Raw genomic sequence first — 21483 nt, 5'->3', positions numbered from 1 at the left:
GGGCTTCCTTTGCGTTTACGGTTCTGAAGAATGTACTCCCGTGAGCCACCCGAGATTGATGGTAATAGGTCCCGCTACCCACCAGTAAAGAATGAACGGCTAGATTGAACAACTTCACATTAAGAAGTTATGTACTCACCAAAACGTTCCATGTGAGTTGTTCATCTCGCCTTCATTCTTACATCCCTCCCTCCCCCTCCTGGCTGATAGATAACTTAGAGGGTTGGTCTCATCCTTGTTGCTGAATTCTTCCTCTCCATAGGAGGATAGCTCAGTTATATGGTTATAGTACACGTGGCAAACAAGATCCATGGTAATTCACAGTGCATCATAGGATAGGGGCTTGGCCTCGCGATACTGGAAGACCTTGGGCTCGGAGCCGATCCATCTACTCCAGTACGGCCGTATGCAAAGCTCATCAGTAAAGAATGAAGGCGAGATGAACAACTCACATGGAACGCTATGGTGAGTACATAACTTATTTCTGACTATACTGACATTTTTTGGGAGGAAGGTTGTGTTGACTTTTGATAGTCCAGATGAAGCCACAGGGAGGATAAGAGAGATGATCAAAAGTGATTAAAAACAGCCAAAGGTAGACCATAATCTAAAGTACAAGTAGATACTCCAAGAGAAATAAAAGATGATTGGGAAGAGAAGATGGATGCAGTTGAGAGGAGATGCTTGAGCATTCAGTCTATCCCAGGAAAAAGTTGACTGAATAGATGCGTGCTGTGTTAAACATAAGAGAATGAAGAATAATCTGAGTGTAACTGAAAAATGAGAAGGGCCTGAATATGTGATAAGTGCTTGTAGATATTTTGTTCAGTTTATGCAGTTTGAGATGGGATGTATGGAGCATATGAACCTATAAATTGGCACCTGCCTGTAATAATGGTTACACATGTCCTGTCAATAAAACCCAAATAGAGGTATATGTAGACTTGTTCATAGAAGGTTGCTAGGCTAACGGCCATAGAACCCTTCAAGCCTAGTTGCACTATTTGGTGGTGGTTAGGTGAGTGAAGTTCACAGATGTCATTGTCTGTCTTTGGTAATTAATACTGACTTCCTCTGTCCAGCAGGGACATGGGCACCACCCCAGGAGTGAATTTGTTGTCATCCATCCATTGATCTAGGTTGTTTGAAGAGTTTTAGGGAGGGGCTTTGTTTCACATGAATTGGAAGCTTGTTCCAGAGAAGTGGCAGTCTCTGGGAGATATCTCCCTTTCTCTAGCATGACCTGTTCACGTTAGAGACTAAGTTAAGATCCCTCGAGCGAATGACCGTCATGCAGTTTGATTTGCAAATGTGTAGCATTTCCACCAAGGCCGGGTAAGAGACTGTCCTATAAGCCAGGCACAGGTCGCCCCTTAGCAACCTGTAGGAGATGGAGTACAGTGACAGGACTTTCAGTCTTTTGTGTACCCTGTAATTTCTTGTTGAGAAACCTCTTTGGTCTTTCCACTTGTTGCAGGTGTTTGGTGAGGTACATGCAAAAGGGAGCATTGCACTCGGTTATTGGTCCGATGAAGGCTGAGTATAATAGAATTATAACATCCTTGGATCTAGATACGATGCCTTTACTTATAAGATCTGATGCATAGAAGGATTTCTTTACTACTGTGGATATGTGGTGGTGAAAGTTCATATTATCAACTTGAGTGCCCAGATCGCATGCCACTGGGTCTACATTTACGGGGGTGCTGTCTGTAATGTAATTTAGCAGGGATGTCAGCTTTTCCAAATGGAATAATAATGCATTTTTTTGCATTTAGCTTTAATCCATGTCTTTGGCATCAGTCATTTGTCTGTGTTAACCCTGTCTGCAGTACATTAACATCAATAAAGACACTTCCTTCAAATTCCGAAAACCAAAACCACCACAATGAAAAATTGAGATGTGGCATTAGAGGCAAATTAGACAAAACATCAGGAACACTAGTATTAGCCTAAAACTCTTTTAATATTGAACACTTTCATCCGTAGACTTCATCAGAAACACAAATACAACTATAAAACCAGTTTTATACATGCCAAAGTGCTTTACACCACCTGCTTAACAAATAATTCAATTAATCAACCAAACTTCAGTTGTACATAAAACACATATAAACAACATGTAAAACCTTTCTAAGAACATTTTCTATTTAAATATAACCTTCTATTTTTCAAAAAAAACACTTGATGTTAATCATTTCATTTAATCCTGGATTTTTGTCAGCCTCTAAAATAATTTGCCAGCTTGTTTCTGTCTCTTCTAAGTAATTTTTAAAATCTCCACCCCTTAAATCAGTCTTGTCTTTCTCCAAAACAGAAAAAAGAAACTTTTTGTACACTCCACATTGTGCCTATAAAGGGAGCTGTTTAGATCTTTCTTTTTAGTATTATAGGACCCTGGAATTTTCAGTGTATACAAAGATGTTTGTAAAGATACAAAGGGACCCTCTAATATGTACCTGCAAAAATTGCAATCCCCACATTTGAACATCCCCATTGTCTTCCGAACTGTTCTACTTTCAACCAAATACATAGAATTATCATTTTGTAACCACCCCTTAAGATTTGATTTGTTCTTATACACGAAATAAGGTTTTAGTCCTACTATTTGAACTAATTCATTATTCCCCTGCAGAATTTTCCAGTTATAAATAATTTTACATATGTCCATGCAATCTATAGTCCTATCTAGACTGCAAACCAACTTGGTACCATTGGTATCATTGGTGTTACCTCCTTATTACTAATACACCCTTGCCTTGGAAACCTTGCTTTAAAATAGAGGGATAATGGGTATTTTGTTTGATTATTGCTTCATATAATTTTTTAAATATCCCCTTTAAATAAATAAATAGTAAAATTAAATTCTTCTCGTAGTACTTCATCATTACTGGTCATTCTGCAGGCCCTGATGAATTGTCCTTTGGGTATGTTTTTCTTAGTAAAGTGAGGATGGTTGCTACGATAATGCAGGTACCCATTGGTAAAAGTATTTTTTCTATATATACAGCTATCAACATACTTTAAATTGGTCATTCCACTCCAGGTGTACATCTAAAAAGTTGACACTCTTTCCACAGTCTCTGAGTACAAAACTTAACTTAAAAATTCAGATTTTGAATTAATATATCTAACAAATTCTTTAACTGTGTTAGTTACCTTCCATAATGAAAAGTCATCCACGAATATTTTATAAAGACATATTTTGTATTGTTCACCGATGGTATCTAAAAATAGTCTCCCAACAACACACAACATTAACACATGACGGGCTTGACCAATATCGAGGTGTACTTGTACTTAAGGAAGATGGATACACCTCCTGCTTCTGGTAAGGGAAGCGGGACTATGGAAAGGTTGGAGAAGTAGGTCTATACTTCTGCTCCCCTAGCTTTATGTGCTTTTAATTACCAGACCTGTTTGACCAGATATGCTTTGGCCCTTGTTTCACAGGCCACTCGAGTTATTTCTGATCTTCCTGAGTCAGAAGGAAAAACTAATGCCTTGTTCTTAGGAGCTTCTTCTCAGGTCACAAGACATTCAGTTAAGTGTAGATATGATGCAGCAGAAGCATTGTCTAGGGCATCAGGCTTTGTTTTGAGAAGGTATTTCTGGGTAAGGCTGCAGCCATTGCCAGATGACATTAAAGCTGTTACTGGATACTCCTCTGGATAATAAAACTTTGTTTGGTTCTGCTGCTGCTACCGATTTGTTTATGTCTTTTGCAGGAGAAAGGTAAGGAGCTACAGGGTATAAAACACATTTTTGTATCACTTGTACCCAGGTTTCACAGAAATTATCCCTCCAAGACTGCCTTTGTGTGAAAACAGGTTCGCTGTCCTCCATCTAAGACTAAAAAGGTGGTATGAGGGCTCCTATACCAAAGACTTCAGTCTGCTCCTGCCCAGAAGCAGCCCTTTCCCGACAAGCCAGGTAGTCTGTGACTACCACTCTCGCCACATATTTGTTCCTCTTTCCCTTTATTTTTCTCTCTCTCTTCCAGTGTGGTGAAACATTACTCAAGACGCACAAGTTCTTTCCATTATTCAAAACTGTTATTTCATGGGCTGGAAATCTCTTCCTCCCTTCATGTGCATTCCTCAGCATCCTTGAACAGCTGGATTTATTTCCAGAGGTCCTTCAGGACTTGTTGAATCAGGGAACTATTCTGGAGATTCCACCCACCCACAAAAGAGGAGGGTTTTATTCCAGAACTTTTCTTGTGGCCAGAAAGGATGGTCCCTGGAGACTAATTCTGGACCTCTCACACCTCAGCACCTTTATGATGGTTCCTTATTTCCAAATGCTGTCCCTTTAGGCTTTTCTTCTCATTCTTCCTCAGGCTTTTATAGCATCACTGGATATCAAGGATGCCTACTTTCACATTCCTGTTCATCCCCTTTACAGGAAACTTTTCTTTCTCAGTTGCTTCCTTGCATTTTCAGTTCTCTGCTTTGCCCTTTGGTATTTCTACTGCCCTGAGGGTATTCACCAAATGCCTAGCACCTATATTTTCTTTCCGCAGGCTTCAGGGCATCCTAGTTTTCCCTTACTTGGACGGCCTTCTGCTTCAGGCATCTTCCCCAGAGGTGTTGCTGCACAGCCTACATTTCCCTTCTGCAAAACCTGGGGCTCACCATAAATTTCACAAAATTGTCTCTCACCCCTTCTCAGGATCATGTTTTCCCTGGGGTGCAGGATACAGACAGACCTTATGTTGGCTTCTCTGCCTTCTCCAAAGGCTGTTTCCCTCATTTCTTTCTTCCCTCTAAACTCTTCTTCCTCTATACTGTGTCACAGACAGGGAGTTTCTCAGACTTTTGGGATTCATGGCTTTCACCATTCCAGTGTTACCTCTGACCAGACCTCACATGAGTATGTTTCAGTGGTTCCTTAAAACAGTTTGGATGCAGCATGCATATCCCCTAGAGGCTTTGGTTCCTCTACTTCCTTGTCTGAAGAAGACACTCCAGTGGTGGATTCAGCAGGTAAGCCTAAACCCAAGTCTTCCTCTGCATCCTGCTCTTCCCTCAAGAGCTGTTAACAAATGCTTCACATGTAGGTTGTAGAGCAGTTTTTGGCTTCTTGAAGGTACAGGGGGTCTGGTCACCTTCCCAGATAAAGGAGCACATCAGCATCAGAGTTGAGAGTACTTCTGTTGGCTCTTCAGGCTTTTCATCCTTTCTTCTTTCCAGGTCCTCTCAAGCTGTTTACAGACAAGACCACAGTCCTCTGCTATGTAACCAAACAGTGTGTGTGTCGGGGGGGGGGGGGGTTAAATCTTTGCAGGCTAGCTGTCACGGATTGGGAGCTTGGAGTTCAGTATCATGTCACTCTTTAGACTGTGTATATCTCCTTCAGTCAGAATTATGTGGCAGACACTCTGAACAGGTCCTTGACTCAATCCCACGAATGGATGCTTCACAGGGATCTGTTTCTAGACATTGTCCACCAGTGAGGTACTCCTCATGTAGGTCTGTTTGCCTCCCCTCTGAACAGACAATGTTCTCTATTTTGTACAAGAGTTCCAGGTCCTCTGATTTGGAAGGTGGATGCCCTGTCTTTTTCTTGGAAGGGGATGTTTCTTTATGCATATCCCCACTTCCTCTCATTCCTTGGGTCCTGTTCAAGATTCAGCAGGACAAACCCAAAATCTTGCTGGTGACTGCCTTTTGGCCAAGACAGCATTGGTTCCCTCTTCTGCTTTTAGCCAAGGGCACTCACACATTACCTCACAGGATGAACCTTCTCACACAAGACAAAAGATGCCTTTATCCATCCTCATCTGTCGACTCTGCAACTGACTCTGTAGATAAGATTTTGATTCCTTTGAGACACTTATTTTTTTTTTCTGAGGACATGCTTAGGGTTCTGCAGGAGGCCAGAAAACCCAACACTAGGAAATTCTACTTGTATAAATGGAAGAAATTTTCTGTTTGGTTTCTTTCATGTAACTTAAATCCATTGACTGTGGATGTTCCACTGGTTCTCTGTTATTTGTGCATTGCTCATTGCTGGGTTGTCCCATTCCTCTGTCAAGGCCCACTTGCCAGGAATTTCTGCTTGTCTGCATTTATCTCCGCCTTTAGCTTCTGGGTTTGAGGTTAAACAATTCCTCATGTGAGTTCTACATATTAGACCTCTCCCTGGAAGCCTGTTCCTCCTCCTTTTTGTTTTGGAGAAATTGGCCGACTCCTTTTGAGCCTGCGGCTACAGCTTCCTTGCAGCATTGCTCTTGAAAGACTGTTTTGTTAGCTTTGACTTCAGCTAGACGGGTGTCTGAGCTTCAAGCCCTTATAACTTCCTTTCTTTCCCAAAAGGACAAGGTGTCCTTGCATGCTGATACTTAATTTATGCCCAAAGTTGTGAATGAGTTGTCACTTAATCAATCCATTCATTTTTTTCCTCCTTTTTCCCTTCTCCACAATCTCCTTGTGAGAAGGTACTACACAACTTGGATGTGCATAGACAATCCAGATTTTATTTGGATAAAACCAAGGCTGTCAGGAAATATGATCAGCTTTTGGTTTCTTTTCAGCCCAGGTCTTCAGGATTGCCTGTTTCCAAGCAAACTATTTCCACTTGGATTTGTAAGGCTATTTCTTTTTGTTGTGTTTCTCATGGTAAGAGCCTTCTTTCTTCTGCTAAGATTCGTTCTACTAGGGCTGTGGCGTCTTCTAGTGTTTTCTTCAAGGGTTTGAACACTTTAATTCCATTCTTGAACTAGCTACCTGGACTTCTGTACATACCTTCACCAAACGCTACAAGTTAAATGAAATCTCCAGAACTAGAGCTAGTTTTGCTAGGACCATTCTTCATGGCTTTTTAGAGACCTCTACTGCCTTTCCTCCTCCCAAGTTTCTTCATGAGCTTTGGTGCTCTCCCTCATGTTATGAATACTGCAACAGTAGAATAGAAGGACATAGTAAAGTTGTGTAAAATCGTACCAGAACGATGGCTATCCTTCTCTTCACTGTTGCAGTATTCTGTCCCTCCCTTCTACCCCCCCCGAGTTTTGCTTTTTCTTATGGATGTATGAGTCACCTCTTTGTTTGCTTAGACTGGCATTCCTTCTGGGGGCATTCATTTCTGAGGATAGTATGCGCAGACGTTGCATTTATGTCCTACATACGCAGGGAGCATATGTGCAACTTCCCACGTACTTGTAAGTAGTAAAAGGCTTTGGTATACTGGCTGGATGTTGGGTTGCCCTTGGCAGGGAATCCCTCATGTTATGAATACTGCAACAGTGAAGAGAAGGACATCTGTCATTATGGTAGAATTTTACACTACTATACTTTCAATGACCCAATGGTCTTATGGCTGTGTTACAGGCAAGATTTGCTGTAATGTATTTAGTTGTTTGTCGTCATTTACCAGGAAGTCCGACTAGGTAATACTTATTTTCAGCTGAGGCCCGGGCAGAAATGCTTTATTTGCTTACATTGCATTATACCAAGTCCAGTTAAACACAGAGTAGTTACATTTCTATTTACATTTACATGCAAACAGCATTTACATTTGAACATTCAAAGATTTTACAGAGGTGGAAGTTACTAAACAGAAAGCATGTGCAACTTCGTGGCTTGTACAGGCAGCAGTTTTGTATAAAAATTTTGTCATTTCAGTGAGAGGTTGATAAGGAGAGTACTTTGAGAGTATTGTACCGTGAGCACAAAGTGTCAACCTTGAGATAAGTATGTGCAAGACCAGGATTGGTTAAGATCTTTAAGCAGTGGTTTAAAATCATTGATTTTTGTCAGATTTTTATTTGTGTGGGGATACTATTCCAGAGTTTAGCAATGAATTGGGAGTAGACTAAATGTAGATTGTACATTAGGTACAGTTGGAATATATCAAACAGTACTGGGTTAGGAACAAAGAAACAAGGATGTGATATTTAAGTAGTATTGTATGATGGGCATATTAAATGATGTGTGAGGCAATTGGAGAAAAATGCAGTTATTGGGGCTAGAAAAAACGGCCGATCTCCAAAGGATATGGCTGTAAAATGGCCATATACTAGGATGGCTGCACCCCCCCCATACAGCCCATATCAGAATCTGGGCTGCATGAAGGCAGTGAGCAGTGAAACTACTGCTATAATTTAAACTGGGACAGAGGGGGGCTCTAGCAGATGAGTCTTAGCCTTGTGCATAGGACAACAGGATTTCCTCTTCATTTTCAAATAATACAGGACTAAAAAAAATAGCCTCTTCCTTTTAAAGGGGCAATCAGCCAGAGTCTGACGGGTAGAATAAATATCTGTTGAAAAATAACATACACTGTTTTGGCACAGTTAAACATAAGTTTACCTTTAATCTATGGTTTGCATATTGCTGCTGTTTGATACCAGCAAGTCTAGTAATTTATACTGACCCTTTCATTAAGTTGTGCTTTCTTAGAACCAGAGTAATAATACAGAGCTTACTTGAATCCATTTCACTGAGAAGGCGGCCATTGCCTCAGTCAGTTTAAATTGTTTCTGGATTAGAGCTACTATTTTTCATCACTATTTTTTTCATTAAAATAGCAGTCTAGATATTTATGTACTGTGTTCTCAAGTGTATATTTTGTTTACTGTTCACAGCTTGAATCCTGATCCTTTTGAGAGGCACACCTTCTGGGTATTGGCATTCGGTGGAGTTTTTATGATGCTTACGCTTTATGGAGTAAACCAGGCCCAGGTACAACGCTACTTGAGTTCCCGGACACAAAAAGAAGCAATTCTGTGAGTATCATTTCTACTAGTTTTAAGCAGCAAGTATTACTACAATTAGCTTTAAACAGTGGCTGCACACTTGATAACAGTGTGCGTTGTTGTTGGCTGTGCTTGCCTTCACTGCTGGCAACAGTGTTGCTAGGCAGGAAATCATGTAAAGCAACACGGATTGCAATTCTGTTTACATCAGAGCACAGTTGGTTAGCATTTGTGCGGAATGCCACAATGGCTTAACATACAAGTTTCCATAGCTCTCAATCTCTTGGTGCAAGAAATCTGGACAAATCCAACATGAGTGGACAGTTACCCAGAAATAGGAACATATTCTACATATTTACATGTTTAAACTTAGAAATGTGCTAGAATAACAAGGTTTGTGTTAAGATACATTTTCTGAAGGATTTGACGTCTGAAACTCAAATGTATGTAATTATTTAGTGACAGTCCTGAGATCATCCCATTGATATGGCAGAAAACCACAACTTTTATAAGGAACAGACCAAAAGATACAAGGCAACATTCTGGACATACTGTGAAAATCTGGACAGTTGAGAGGTATGATATGTGTATGGTCCAAACACAGTACAGGACAGTGTATACAGTGTTTACAGTGCAGAGTATTATGAAATCCCATTCCAAGCATTCTGTACCGATGTTGTATAAATGATCTGTAATGGTACATGGACTGCCGTGTAAAATAAACACTCGGGGAAAGTGTGTGTATTGAGCTGGAATGCACAGATGAATTGTAGGAATGAACCCAGGGAAAGAGGACAGGTGAAATGACAGTGTACAGCAGATGAGGGCATATCAATGGAAGACAGCTGTAGCAGCAACACCAGTCACATATTAATATGGTACAGTAGTGAAAATTTGCATTGTGACTGTCCCACAAGGTGACATAACAACGAGGAAGATGTCTATGCGTGATAAGCATCCTTACATGAACAATGCAGAGGACATGTATCAGGGTTGTTAAATAAAACTGGGGTAGGGTGAATTTTGTGAAGCTGTGCAAACTGATTAGCCTGAATATGAGTGTAACCTCAGCAGACCACTATTATGACATGTCTGCACTCTGAGGGTAATCATGCACACTGTCCTGACACTGTAACATCTCCCGGAGGTATTAGGCGGGACACTGCTATACCTGTATGTGGCATTATGATCAGTACAGGCTAGTTGACTGGTGTGCATACATATATATAATATGGCACAGTCCACACTGTCATGAATGTTACCCATGCCATTAATGTTGTCAAACAGCTATGTATGTACTGTGCGCATCACAGGAACAGGTATCACACCTGCGTCTGGTGTAACAATTTGATGGGGTTTCCACAACATCAGACAGTAATGTTCATGCCACAATCTTTGGTGTGCATTGATACTGCCTGTATTATACTAATATTACAGTTGGAGTCGATGATTGCCCACAATCTGTAGTCCTTCAGACAGCTGTTTGGACATAGGATGTGTATGTCATTTGTGATGTCTGTGGCTAAATAATGGACAGGAAAGGGCCTAGCAGAAAGCCCTGATGTACAGAATTGATCACCGGACCTGATGTATCGTTCACTTCACACATTTCAATATATTTCAATACCATGTATGTGATACAGTTGTCTCCCCCACTTGGTGATATAGGTGTTTCTGGCCACATCTGACAGTGCTGAGTGAATACCTTAGTGTGGATTTGTGTCAAATGTGTTGGGCTTGTCAAGTTCAAAAGGATGATAATGTTGTCATGCATGCCCTCAGTGACCTCTGACGAAATCTGACAGATGTAACAGACATGATGTAGCATTAATGACTCACAGGTCTGTCACACACAGCCAGGATATTACTAATGCCCATTTAATAAAAGGTCTGTGATGACATGTTGGTCTGCCTTACAGATGAGGAGAGTCAGGATGCATCTATACATGCATGCACTGGGTGCTACCCCCCTCCCAACTCACATGGATGCTTGTTGATGTACACCCTTCTGTAGGAGCATAGTCTGTATGCAGGTTGAGTTGAAGTGTGTATTCAACCATGTTAGGAAGGTGTATGTGCCGAATCATGTGATGTATGATTTGTGATGTCACAATCCATTGATTCTGTGTGATAGGCCTGGATGAAGGTAAGACAGTGCATACTTGATATCCTGATCTGGCCTAGGGTTTGGACACAATCCCCCATGCAGATGTCATTGAGAAACTCATCCAGCTGGGGATTAACCCTTACTTCACTAGATGGGTAACCAGTTGGCTCACTGATAGAGCACATACTGTGAAAGGTGGTGAATAAACCTGTACTAGTAGAGCTGTCACCATTGACATACAGGGATCTGTGCTTGATCCTTTACTGTTTTGAATGTATTTCTCACCAGTTCCAGCTAAGTATATGGCCTCTGGCATTCCGCGTATGCTGATTCTTGCATACTGGGTGTAATCCATTGAGTGTACCTATCATAACAACATACTACAGGAGGAGCTAACACAAACAAATGATTGGTGACACAGCCACACTGTCTACAAGTAGAAAAATGTGTCTTTGTTTTGTCCTTCTGCAAAGTGGAATTCCCCGCTAATTACAGCATTGATGACAGTCCTGCTATGCTAAAACCCAGTGAAGCAAGCACTGGGGAACACTCATCAATAGCAATCTGAACTCTGGCCAAGTGTCCACACCAGTATTGAAAGCCTATGTTGTGCACATCATAGGTCAAGCCATTGTATTAATTTCTGAGGATTATATTACTGCACTGTACTCAAACCTCATCAGAATACTAATGGAGTATAATGCTCTCTTTTGCATGTACCTCAACAGACACATACAACAGCTGGAGAGACCACAGGGGGTTTTCACCAAGAAAACACAGAGCCTACAAACCATGCCATGCTATATGTGGATAGACCTGTCACTGTAATCTGGATCATATAGGATGAGGGGACTTCAGCCTAGCCTCCAGACCAGTCTCTGACCCTGCCGTGGTGGGAATAGTGCACATCCACAAGTTGGATATAGCTGATGACATCAGCAGTGTCTGTTAGGAGAATATGGTAATAGCAGTGTCCCACATGCTGGTGTAAAAGGCGCTCTGTAATGTCAAGCAAGTGCACAAACAGAGACACACACACACACTCACATACACCGACTTGACTGCAGTGAGAACAGAACCCTTACCTAAGTACACAGACTACTGAGTTCAGACCTTTATGCAAGTGCCATGGCACAAATCTAACTTTTGTAAGGCTGCAGGGCAACGTATACTGGATGACATCATCGGTGCATGTAGGATGTCGGGAGGCCTGCATAAAATGGATGTGTAGGCATGTGCAAGTGTCAAGATACTGTCACTTCCTGGGATTGGAGTTGTAACTGTAGGATACACACTTATGCTGTTCTTGCTAGTAGCGCACACACATGCACACTCACAATTGACTGCGTTGAAAACAGAACCCCATACCCAAGTACAAAGACTACAGAGCTCAGTACTTTATGCAAGCACGACAGCAGAAGTCTGACTGCAGGACAACCTGTAGTGGATGACAGCAGCAGTGCATGTAGGAAAGATGTTAGGAGGCCTGCATAGGTTCATAGGAGTTTACTAGGCAAATGGCCCTAGGGCCTTTACAAATCTAGCCATGTAAAAACCTAAGTATCCTTATTGAGCATAGTTAGATGGTTATTGTTAGCAGAGCAATTTTGTGATCAACACTGACTGCCCCTGTCCATGAGGGACATAGGTGCCACCCCTGGGGTGAATTCATGATCACCTGTCCAGTTGTCAAGGTTGCCCTTGAATAGGGTCATTGAAGAGCACTGCTTCATGTGCAGTGGGAGCCTACTCCAGAGGAATGGGAATCACTGGGAGATATATCTGTCTGTCCAGCATGTTCTGTTTATGTCATAGACTAGTCTGAGATCCCTGGAGCAGGTTATTCTTGTCCTATTTGATTTGCCAATGTTCAGCATTTCTAGTAGGCAGGGTCTGAGACCTTTGTGTAGGCCAGGCACAGGTTGCCTCTCAACAGCCTGTATGATACTTAGTACAGTGACAGGGCTTAGTCTTTCCATGTATGTCATGTTTTGGAGGCCCTAAGTTCTCCTGGTCAGAAACCTCTGTAGTTTCTCCAGTTGCTGCAGGTGTTTGGTGAGGTACATACAGAAGGGATCTTTGTACTCAAATAGTAGTCTGATAACGGTAGTGTACAACAAAGCTATGACCACCCTGGTCTTGGATGTGTTGCCCGTATTTGAGGTACACAGTGTAGAATGGATGTGTTACCACTATGGACACAGTTATTGAAGTTTAGATTGCTGTCAGCCTTAGTTCCCAAGTCTCACCACTGAGTTTGAGCTTAGAGGTGTGCTATGTATAACATATATTTAGCAGCGGTACTTTGCCAAAGGGGACAATAAGGCATTTTTTTGTGTTAAGTTTCAGTCAGTCAGTTAGCACCAATCATTTGTCTTGTGTCAGCCCTTTCTGTAATGTGTTAATGTCATTGTGGGACTCTACATGATTGAAGTTGACAGTCATCTGCAGACTTGGTAAACCACAGGCCATCTACCTTCGCCTGGACTTCAGAGAAGTAGTTTCCAAACATTAGAGAGCCCAGCACAGATCCTTGTGGTACTGCACTGGTAACTGGTGTACTGGTTGCACTGCACTCCCCAACTTTGATAGTATGCCTTCTGCCGGTGAGCCAGTTGGCTACCCATGTAGTAATGTATGAGAGATTTTCTCTTTGATACCTGAATGGGGGATTGTGTCAATGGTTTTGGGAGGCAATATGGCCTATTTACCCTCATCCCAGGCTTTGCGGACATTATCAAAGAAGTTCACTAAGTTTAATAAGCAGGATCTAACCTTGACAAAACCGTAATGGGTTGGGTCAAGAAAGTTGAAGGTCACCTATGTCCCTGTGGATAAGGTCCATGATAATTCTTTCCATAGTCTTGCAGATAAGGCTGGTTAGGCTTATGGTCCAATAGTTCCCAGGGTCAGTTGATGGATGTGTAGGCATGTTCAACTGTGCAAATAGTTCCAGTTCTGCATGTTACCAGATTGACATATCACACAACATTTGATATTAATCTAGTGTAGTTAATATGTGTGAAAAAGTACTGAGAGACAATGGTTGCTGTGCATGGGAGGATGTGACACATGCCTGCATTATAATTATGTACATGTACAACCTGAACTTTTCCACTCTTATCCAAGCTGCTTACTCCTTAATACCTGTTAACTCTGTTATGAACCTTTCCACTCGTATCCAAGCTTGTTACTGCTTAATATCTGTTAACTCTGATATGTATTTGTATTCCAAATCTGATCTGTTTTAATGTTACGTCCATGTTTGTTACTGCATTGCCCGATTGCTCTTTATGTAATTGTATTTGCATTCTGTATTTCTAATTGTATGTGTATCAACTTGTAAATTGTATGTGGAGCTTTTCTCCCCGGGCTTCCACTGAAAATGGGCTCACCTAGGCCCAGTGGACCTTCCCAGTAAACAAATACAATAAATAAATAAGTAAATGTGACCTATTATTAGATGGGGCCTTCAGTTTTTTTCACATGTAGTTTTGTAGCATAGAGAGTAAATGGACAGTAAAGAACATTAATACATGCTAATAAATGACTTTACATACTGCAGGGGCGAGCAGTAGGTTTGCAAAGTGTTTGTGCATACGAGATGCACATTTCCATTACTTTCCCTGTTTGCATGTAGTTAAGCAGTGCACAAGTGAGAGCCGCATTGCTAAAAGTCTGAGAATTAGTGAGCCTATGAAACACACCTACTGCTTAGCTGACTCTGTGGCATCAGCTGTAAATGCACTGACACATTTTATTTTGAGCCCAGATGATATTGGGTTAGAATTCAGGTGTATGTAATAGTTTTAAATAAACAGTAATAATGCAATGACATTATTCTTTATAGTACATTCAGTATATATTATTGTGTGTATTGATGTAGCACAGCGGGTATAAGCAGCATTGTAAAGCCACTTAACCTCTTTTGCCATTGGTGCACAATGCCGAACTTCACAAAACATAGAGGCCAGAAAGGGAAGGGATCCATTGCATATTCTGGTGCTTATATATGCTGTGTGTGATTCTATTTTTTGACCATATTATAGGTGTTAAAAATGGGGTAGATAGGAAAGTGGTGAAATGGGGAGGAAGCAGGGGGAAGAACAAAGAAAGCAATTACAGGAATGTGCAGGAGGGAAGTAGGAAAGAACCATATCTATCCATTTTTTCAACAATAAAAACTGATATGTGCAAAATATTAGCTTAATTTGGACTGTCAGCCTTCAGGGAGAGGGGGTGACAACAATGTAATCATATTGTATAGCTAATTGGACTGAATCAAGTGTGTCAAAAAGACGTGTGAAATGGAGAGCTGTGTATGGGACGATATTTTTTGTGGGACGTGTGCCCATTTTTTTTCTTTAGTAAGCAAGGAATGCTGGGTAAGGACATGGGTATTTCTGGGTCAGGTAACTTGGGTAGATGAGGACGCAAATGCAAAAAAAAAACCCAGACAAGACACTGAGTCCTTACCATCTCCATGTTTGATTGGCACGAGTCTGTGTTGTCCCCTCACTCACCTCAATCATGGTGTCCCCCAACCTTTTATGTCCTTCATCCACTGGATTTTCATCACTGTCCCCTTACTCTGCTGGCTGCTGGAGTGCTTGATGTCTTCTCTTCCTGCATACTGAGGGAGAGCAGCCTTTCCATCCAGCGTAAATGTACACCAGTGGTGCAGTGCACAACCCTACACACCAACTCTGGCATCTCCTGGTGGGTGAGAAATTCCCACCTCCGCCAATGCTCCCAGAGGGTACCACTGCACCAACTGCCGGGAAAGTACTACCTGAGGGTGCAAGTAGCAGAGGCAGTGCTGCAAGTTGGGTCCCAGATGTGCTCGGCATTGGTGCTGAAACTGGCAGAGGGGGACAGGCTGATCCACTGGGGCTGGCCTACCTCGTGCTGTGTAGCATTTAGTGATTTTGTAGACATGGATGACATGGAGACATTTTGATGACGCATAATAGAAAATAAAAAAAGAGGGATACTGGTTTGGGTGTGAGAAAAAAAAATGTAAAATTAGTACCATCATATATATGACATACAGTGCATTAACACAATTGTACAACTATTTTATCTGAAATATTAATGTAAGTATATGTCCTAAGAAATGCACACTATGCCTACAGATTGCTGAAAGTAATCCTTGATATGTGCATATATTGAACTTGTGTGTTCCCATTATATAGATTACAGTTGCTAGCAGAGCATTTATGCCACTTGTGTAGAGTTCACTTTAATGTAAATATTATTAAAGAAACACAGTACTGTGTAGTTGTGACTCCTAGTATTTGAACCCAGAACCTCTGACTACAGTATTACACTTTCCTCTGAAAATTGGTTTGTGCTACAGACTTGTGCATGCTTACTTGCTTTTACAGTCAGGATATGCATGCTCAATTTGCTGCAGTTGTATAAAAAACAGAAAAAACTAGCTTTAAATTTTAAAACTACAATAGTACTTCTCTTGTGCTGCATACATACCAGTTGCTTCCCTCAGTCTCTATTTGAACAGCATGATCACATCTATTGAATTCTTATGCTTTTAGCTGGGGAAAGAACTGAAAAGAAAAGAACAGAAGAGTGTTATGCACACCAGTCTTGCCTATATTTAGCTTTCTAAGTATTACAAATACTTATCGTATTTACACAACTGCTGGATGTCAACAGTCTCAAATTCAGTCAACCAACGGTTGAGGGTATTCCTTTTGTGCCTCTGTAGGTCATTAAAATGATGTTTACACTGTTCTCCAGTGTGTGGGATGCCAATAGCACTGGATACAGACTGAGCCAAACTATTCCAAGCTTCATACTTGTACTGGGAGCCAAAATAGTCCCCCTACAAGAAGCCTTTGGCTGTGGCACTTTACTAGGAGTCTAATAAATGTCCTGGACACCCCACCTCTGTGCCTTAAACTTCTTCACCAACTCCAGACATGTATGACACCCAACCTAGAGCAATGGAAACTAAAGCTTTCTTGCCAATTCCAGTTATGTTTACTGGTACTATGCAAACCTGAGCAATGATGCCAACCCTGTTTGCAAGATGTTAAGCAGAGAGCAGCTGTGCCAAGCAGGGATGACAAATATTTGAAAAAGGATGTTTAATCTGGCACTTAATGTTAGTTTGAGGGCTGTCTGCTGATACAGATTGGAAATGTGTATTGAAAATTGGAAGTTAACTGTTAGGCAAATTTAAGTTTGCAGACCTGCACTGGGGGCATATATGTCATGACCTGGCACACATGTTTTTGGTTTTGTACTCTTAATAAAATTGATTTTTAAAGTATGTCATTCAAGCCTAAGCATGAGGGACAAACCATTTTCTTCCGCATCATTGATCTCCCATCTTTGCCACAAAAGAAGTGCTGCTCAGACATAGTCGGGAATCATTCAGAAGTACAGCTGACAGTGAGATGTTACACATAAATGTTTGTGACCTGAAAATGTTCTTATGTATAGATCCAGTTGTGTATGTGTCTTTATTTGTGAAGGCCATCCAAGTCCAGACAGTTTACTTACAGAAATATAGTAGACAGACCACCCTCAGTCATACATCTGAAAACACAATAAGGGTGTCTTATTCTCCTTACATATAATTCATATCATATCCACTGTATGAAGTGTTATAAGTGAGAATGAATATAATGGGAAATGGAGCAACAATAAAAATGTCTGAAATGTCCCGTATTAGAACACATGACCATGTGTATGGCAGTCCTACACTTAACACCTGTTGCTTCAAGAATGTTGAAATAACACTTGTCTAGTTTACAATTCATTGCTATATAAACTATACTGCCACAACAGTAAAAATAGGTTGCACACCCTGTACTAGAACCCTGGACTATCTGTACTCCAGCCCTACACTTACACCTGTTGCCACAGGACTAGTGATATGACATTTTCATAAATTCCTACTCATTCTTAAGTTTTCTGTGTTAGCTGCCACACAATGCTGCTTAGCATGTTTGCGCATTGCTCAACAACATTAATTGAATGCATCAGTTTTCAATTATTTGCTGTCTGCGTCCTGTCTGCAGGTGTTCGTTGACTGCAGCTGTTGGGGAACCTTGCTAACTGCTGGCATTGCATGATGGAAAGCAAAAATTGCAAACAGTGTATTGTATTTCGACCTTTGCATTTTTAACAGACATCCTGTCTGTAGGTATTCTGCAGGTGATATTCTTCTATTCTCATGTTGCAGTATTCCAACCCTTGGGGTTTTCCTCTCTTGCTACCAGAACATGCAGGCAGTATAAAAAAAGCTTCTAGTCGTCTTTTAAAGATAAGTACCCCATTGGGGATGTTTTGTTCTTTTGGGTCACTGCATGCCTGTTTAGGTTCATGTCATCCAGGAAGGGAAAGTGTAGGTGTGGTTGTCAGATCTCCCATAAGGATGCCAACAAACTTTGCCTTTTCTGTTTAGGGCCTACTCAGCCATAAGTCCTGCCCCATCTGTCAGACCTTTGTCTCTAAAACCTTATGCAGCCATCTGCATTCTCTGAACATTTATTTAGAAAATCAGTGCCTTGAGTGCTTAGGCTTCGCTATGGAGGGGCCATCCGGTCAGCCAGTCGAGCCACCCAAGAGAAAGTCCAAAGTTGCTAGGCCCAAATCAATTGCTGTGCCTCCGCCACTTGACGTCCCTCCTGTGGCCAACAGTCTGGAGGAACATTCAGTCACCGCCGATATGGATACAGCGGTTACCATTGGGGAGGCCACAGCACCCAGAGTAGAAGCCACGTCCTCTGAGGTATCTTAGACATCAGCTACTGATGGTGAGGGGGAACATGAGCTTGTACTGGCCGTTCGGATAGACCCTTCCCTACGACAGATGTTTATGAACCTAGGTCTACCTTGGCTGCTATGCCCTCTAGGCCTTCCATGAAAAGAAAACAATAAAGCAAAGCACGTTTCTTCCTGTACAGAACCATCCAGACTGGCAGGCATTTTCTCAGAGCCTCTTTAATGCTTTTATGGCTCTTAGGCGTGCTACTCCCTCATCCTTCCCAGTGCTTTCCCCTGTAATTAGCCCTAGGCCTCAGGCTCACGATACTTCTCAACATGAAGTAGAGGATTCCTCTGACTCCTCCTCAGAGGAATCTTTATCCTATGTATCCAAGTTACTATCTCCCCTCGGTTATGCCTCCCCAGAAGAAGATTCTACTGAGACAGGTTCACCAGGTGAGGATCTCACCTTTGGGGAGACCATTTCCAAAACGAGGGAGTTCTTTCAGTCGGATTCCACCCAGATGACAGAAGTTCTGAAAAGATATTTTGAACTTCTACAAATGGAGTCTCCTGCTCCTTCAGCTATACCTCCAGTCTTGCCAGCTTTTCTGGATGCATTTGATGCTGCCTCTCTAAATTCTGATTCACAGCCCCATGCTCCTTGAAGGCCTGACAGGTTCTACAAGGTCCCTGAGGGGGCCAAGTTCCTTAGTAAATGCCCTGTAGCAGACCATCCATCTTTCATCCACCTTTCAGTTGCTCACTCTGCAGAGTGTCTTCCCCTTGATTTTACCTCTGGGATTCCTAGCCACCTTGGACATCAAGGATGCCTACTTGCATATCCCCATAAGGCCCAGTTACAGGAAATACCTATGCTTCTCTGTGGGCTCCTCACATTTTCAATTCTCTGTTTTGTCCTTTGGACTTTCTGCAGCACCAAGGGTCTTCACCAAGTGCTTGGCACCAGTGATTGCATTCTGCAGGACTCAAGGGATTCAAATATTCCCTTACCTGGACGACCTTCTGATCCAGGCAGACCATTCAGAATCCTTGCTACGCCATCTACAAACAGTGGTAGATCTCCTGCAAGCATTGAGTTTCAAAATAAACTACCCCAAGTCCAACGTGAACCTTCTCAGGACCAAATATTCTTGTGATGTAGAATAAGGACAGATATAATGAGGGTTTTTCTGCCCCCTCAAAAGGTGAAGAACTTGAGGCAGTACCTGATCTCTGTCCTTCAAGCCACAATACTGACTGCCAGGCAGTACCTCAGACTCCTGGGTCATATGGCATTGACTATTAATGAAAAAAAAGCCAAGCACTGCTTACACCACTGACTCAAACAACTTTATTGTAGCAAAGAATAAAACACACAGATTGAGTGCTTTCTTCCTTTCAACAGGGATTTCATCAGAATCGAATGTTAACCATTGAATTCACCTTTATATACTCCCCTCATTAATAATTAATTACATCATCCCTTACATTAACAACTTTTACTTGTTCTAAAAGGAAACCACACTCAGTATTCCAAGGCTATAATAAAATACATTCCTAACCCTAAACATTATCTAATGCCTAATTTAATAAATTTAATATACAAAGACATGAATTAAAAAAACTCTAATCAAAACTGAATAATATAAATACAAATATCAATAGAAAAAAACATGTAGTGTCATACAATTAAACAACTATATAAAAATTATATGTATTGACGGTTTAAAAACTCAGTAAAAACCTGTTCAAAGAACTTTATGAAACTGTATAAAAACTGTGAGAAATTGTATACAAACAAGTGTTGGAACCCTATACATGTTAAAATGATGTATAAAATTAATAAATATGTTGACTAACTAAAGCAGCCTTCTTATTTAAAATTGGCTTAATGGATATCATTTAATTTAGTCCTGGGGCTTGACTAGCTTGTAATTTTATTTGCCACCTAACTTCTCTTTCTTCAATGTGACTTCTAAAATCTCCTCCCCTAGGGTTGGGTAAGACTTTCTCTACAATGCCAAATTTAAACCCACTAAACTTGTTACAGGAACAATGTTTGTACAAGGCATTGTTGTTGCATGTTGTGATCTGATACGTGTGTTCGTATATCCTGTCCCTAAGCCTTCTCTCCGTTTTTCCCACGTAGAAGCTGGGACAGGCTACACTCTTTGCTAAATAGATCACCCCTGACATCTGACAATTGCCCCTCTTAAAGTAGACTCGCGTTTTTAAAGTATTCTCTAAGTCAGTTATGTCAGCTAACTGTATGTGTTTACACTGAGAACAGGAGCCACACCTAGAGGTTCCAGTTCTATCATTTTTCTTTGGGACTGTCTCAAAACACTTTTTCAAGTTTGCCCCAGTCTTAAACACAACATTGGGTCTGTCTCCTACAATGGACCATAGTTTTGAATTATTTCTTAATATTGCCCAATTATTTACCACATTCTTTTTAACTTCTGCCATACCTGAATAATAAAATACCATAGCCCTCTTAAACTCTTTAGAGTCCCCCATTGTACCCATCTATTACTTGACTATTGCTTTTCAGTCCCTCTGAATCCCCCCCATTCTTTTTTAGCATAATCAAAACTTTCTTCCAACATTTTGTTAGGGTAACCTCTCTCTCTCGAAAATGTTTTACTACTTTTTGTAGTTCTTCCTCCACATATTTATGTGATGTCATACGGGCAACTCGAATGAGTTGTCATTTAATAATGCTTTTTTTCTGGTGTGGGGGATGACTACTGGAGTACTCTAAATATGAGTTGCTAAAGGTGGGTTTTCTGTATGTTTTAGATCTAAACCCTTTATCATCTTTTATTATGACAGTATCTAGATAATTAATACTTTCTTTATTGTGGGCATAAGTAAATTGAAGAAATTCTGTGGTCCTGTTCAAAAATTCTACAAAGTTTATAATCCTATCTTC

General features: G+C 41.1%; 1 protein-coding gene across 7 annotated transcripts in view; it reads left to right on the top strand.

Moving 5' to 3' along the window:
* Positions 1-21483, top strand: part of SLC5A6 (solute carrier family 5 member 6) — a 1143936-nt gene that overhangs the window by 674560 nt on the left and 447893 nt on the right. For all 7 annotated transcript variants that reach the window (XM_044061732.1, XM_044061733.1, XM_044061734.1 and 4 more), the window contains one exon: positions 8591-8731. In XM_044061732.1, coding sequence (XP_043917667.1) covers positions 8591-8731 — 141 coding nt within the window. The remainder of the gene's footprint in view (positions 1-8590; positions 8732-21483) is intronic.

The sequence above is a fragment of the Protopterus annectens genome, chromosome 2.part0, assembly GCF_019279795.1.
Source record: "Protopterus annectens isolate FY-2018-M chromosome 2.part0, PAN1.0, whole genome shotgun sequence".
Classification (NCBI taxonomy): Eukaryota; Metazoa; Chordata; order Ceratodontiformes; family Protopteridae; genus Protopterus; species Protopterus annectens.
This window is presented reverse-complemented; position numbering and strand designations above follow the sequence as displayed.